At 49.1% G+C, this 2717-nt stretch overlaps 1 protein-coding gene across 2 annotated transcripts in view; it reads left to right on the forward strand.

Annotated features, from left to right (window-relative positions):
- Positions 1-2300, forward strand: part of FMOD (fibromodulin) — a 10981-nt gene extending 8681 nt beyond the window's left edge. For both annotated transcript variants that reach the window (XM_025383794.1, XM_025383788.1), the window contains one exon: positions 431-2300. In XM_025383794.1, coding sequence (XP_025239579.1) covers positions 431-582 — 152 coding nt within the window. In that variant the 3' untranslated portion in view covers positions 583-2300. The remainder of the gene's footprint in view (positions 1-430) is intronic.
- Positions 2301-2717: the final 417 nt, after the last annotated feature.

Genomic DNA, 2717 nt, shown 5'->3' on the forward strand with positions numbered 1-2717 from the left:
AGAGAGAGAGAGAGAAAGAAAGAAAGAAAGAAAGAAAGAAAGAAAGAAAGAAAGAAAGAAAGAAAGAAAGAAAGAAAGAAAGAAAGAAAGAAAGAAAGAAAGAAAGAAAGAAAGAAAGAGAGAGAGAAAAGGTCTCGGAGGGAAGGACACTTAAGAACATTCCTGGGCTTGCAGAGTAAAGTTCAGGTTGGTGGTTAGGAGGTGAGCTGCAGACGCAGGCACAGTCCTCACTCTGTCCCTAGTTCTGCCCCTAGTGGCGTCAGTCAGTATGACTCCAGTCCTGGAAAACATCGGCCCTCCTCCCGCACGTTCCACTCCTTTTATCTGAACTGCTTCACAGAGGCAAATCTCACAGAGGCAAATCTCACGGTGGCTTCGGGTTCGTAATCTGGGCTTCTCTCCCCGACCTGTGCTCCTCTTGTCCCCACAGAGTTCTCCATCAGCAGCTTCTGCACCGTGGTGGACGTCGTGAACTTCTCCAAGCTGCAGGTGCTGCGCCTGGACGGGAACGAGATCAAGCGCAGCGCCATGCCTGCCGACGCGCCCCTCTGCCTGCGCCTCGCCAGCCTCATCGAGATCTGAGCAGCCCTGGCATCGGGTACTGGGCAGACAGACAGCCCCCGTGGCATTTGGCTTGATGGTTTGGTTTGGCTTTTGCTGGAAGGTCCAGGATGGACCATGGGACGGAAGTCCACGGGCTCCCTCTGTAGTCTTCTTTCCTGTAGGTGGGGTTGCGGGGGGATCAGGGACAGGCAGCCTTCTGCTGAGGACATAGGCAGAAGCTCACTCTTTTCCAGGGACAGAAGTGATGGTAGATGGAAGGATCCCTGGATGTTCCGACCCCATAAATTTCACGACTCTTAAGTTCTTCCCAATGATCTGAGGTCATGGAACTTCAAAAGTGGAATGGGCAACAGTATATAACCATACTTTTCTAACAATTCCTGGCTGGCTGTGAGCAGCGCTTGACAGTTCTCCCTCTGTGCTGGGCTGGTCATGCAGTTACTCTGGGCTCCCATTTGTTGCTTCTCAAAATATACCTCTTGCCCAGCTGCCTCTTCTGAAATTCACTTCACCCACCCCACTTTCCTCACAGATGCCTCTTCTGTGCCTTAAGCAGAGTCAGAGACCCCAAGGCATGTGAGCATCTGCCCAGCAACCTGTGGAGACAACCCACACTTTTGTCTGAGGGTGAAAGGACACCAGGAGTCACTTCTATACCTCCCTAACCTCAGCCCTGGAAAGCCACCAGATTGGAGGTCACCAGCATGATGATAATATTCATGACCTGATGTGGGAGGAGACAGCCAACCTCAGGCTTAGATCAATGTATAGGGCTATATTTTGGCAGCTGGGTAGCTCTTTGAAGGTGGATAAGACCAGAAGAGGAAAGGCCAGACTTTGCTTATCATCAGCATCTGCAATGGGGCAAACACACCTCAAATTGGCTGAGTTAAGAAAGCAGCCCCAGGAGTTCCACTCTTGCCCAGCACTTTCTGCATTCCAAACAGCACCCTACCTGGGTTTTTATCCACAAAGGTAGAGGCCACGTGGTTTTTAAAGCATGAGAAACATAGTTTGTCCTCTCCTTTTATCCAAGCAGGAAGATTCTATATCCTGATAGTAGAGACAGACTCCAGGCAGCCCTGGACTTGCTAGCCCAAAGAAGGAGGATGTGGTTAATCTGTATTACCTGGTTTGTCCTAAGGCCATAGGTAAAGAGTACCAGCTCTGGCTGGGGTCCATGAAGCCCAGGCCAAGCAGCCAAATCTTGCCTGTGCTGGGCATAAAACCCTCCGCTTTCACATCTCTGAGCTATATCCCCATTAGTGAAGATGGCTTTTGCTTTAGAGTTTGGCTGGGGAGCACTTAGTTCTTCCCATTGCAAAAGGTAATGTTGCCTGGGGCTTAACCCACCTGCCCTTTTGGGCACTGTCGGGATGAAGCCATCTGGGCAGTCAGGGGCAAGGACTGGTGGAGGAGAGTTAGCCCAAGTCTGGGCTCTGCCCAGATGCCATCACATCCCTGATACTGTGTGTGCTTTGAATCACCTTCCCTGAGAAAGGAAGAGGGGATCTTTGGACTATGTTCTTGGCTCCAGACCTGGAATCCACAAAAGCCAAACCAGCTCATTTCAACAAAGGAGCTCTGATGCGAGGGGTAAGGCTGCCCCCTGCCCCCGGGCTCTTCAGAAAGCATCTGCATGTGAACACCATCATGCCTTTATAAAGGATCCTTTTTACAGGAAAAGCATGAGTGGTGGCTAACCTGACCAATAAAGTTATTTTATGATTGCATCTGCAAGAGTGGAGTCATTTAAAGTAGACTGCAGGAGGGTTACTTTAGGAGGACCTGGTGAGGTCGCAGGTCACATAGACCTTGGACTGATGAACCCTCTTTCTCATCTATTCTGTTCGGGCAGATGAAGCTAAGAGGAAAAAAAAAGAAAAAAAAAGTCACTTATATAAAAGCTCTACTTAACAAACTGTGTTCTGGAAGTTCTTCTTTAAGTCTAACTTCAATCCTCTCTACACATTCCCTTCCATATGGTCCCCAAGAGATACAGAATAACTGGGTTTTTTTTTTTGTTTTTTTTTTTTTTCAACCCTTTCCACCATCCTCTCTTGCCAAGCCGGTAATTCTAGATCTGGCTAGTCCTGGATACTGTTGTCTTAACTGCTCCTGCCCTCTAGTGGCAACTGTGCAGATCTGAGGGC

This window comes from Theropithecus gelada, chromosome 1 (assembly GCF_003255815.1).
Source record: "Theropithecus gelada isolate Dixy chromosome 1, Tgel_1.0, whole genome shotgun sequence".
Lineage (NCBI taxonomy): Eukaryota > Metazoa > Chordata > Mammalia > Primates > Cercopithecidae > Theropithecus > Theropithecus gelada.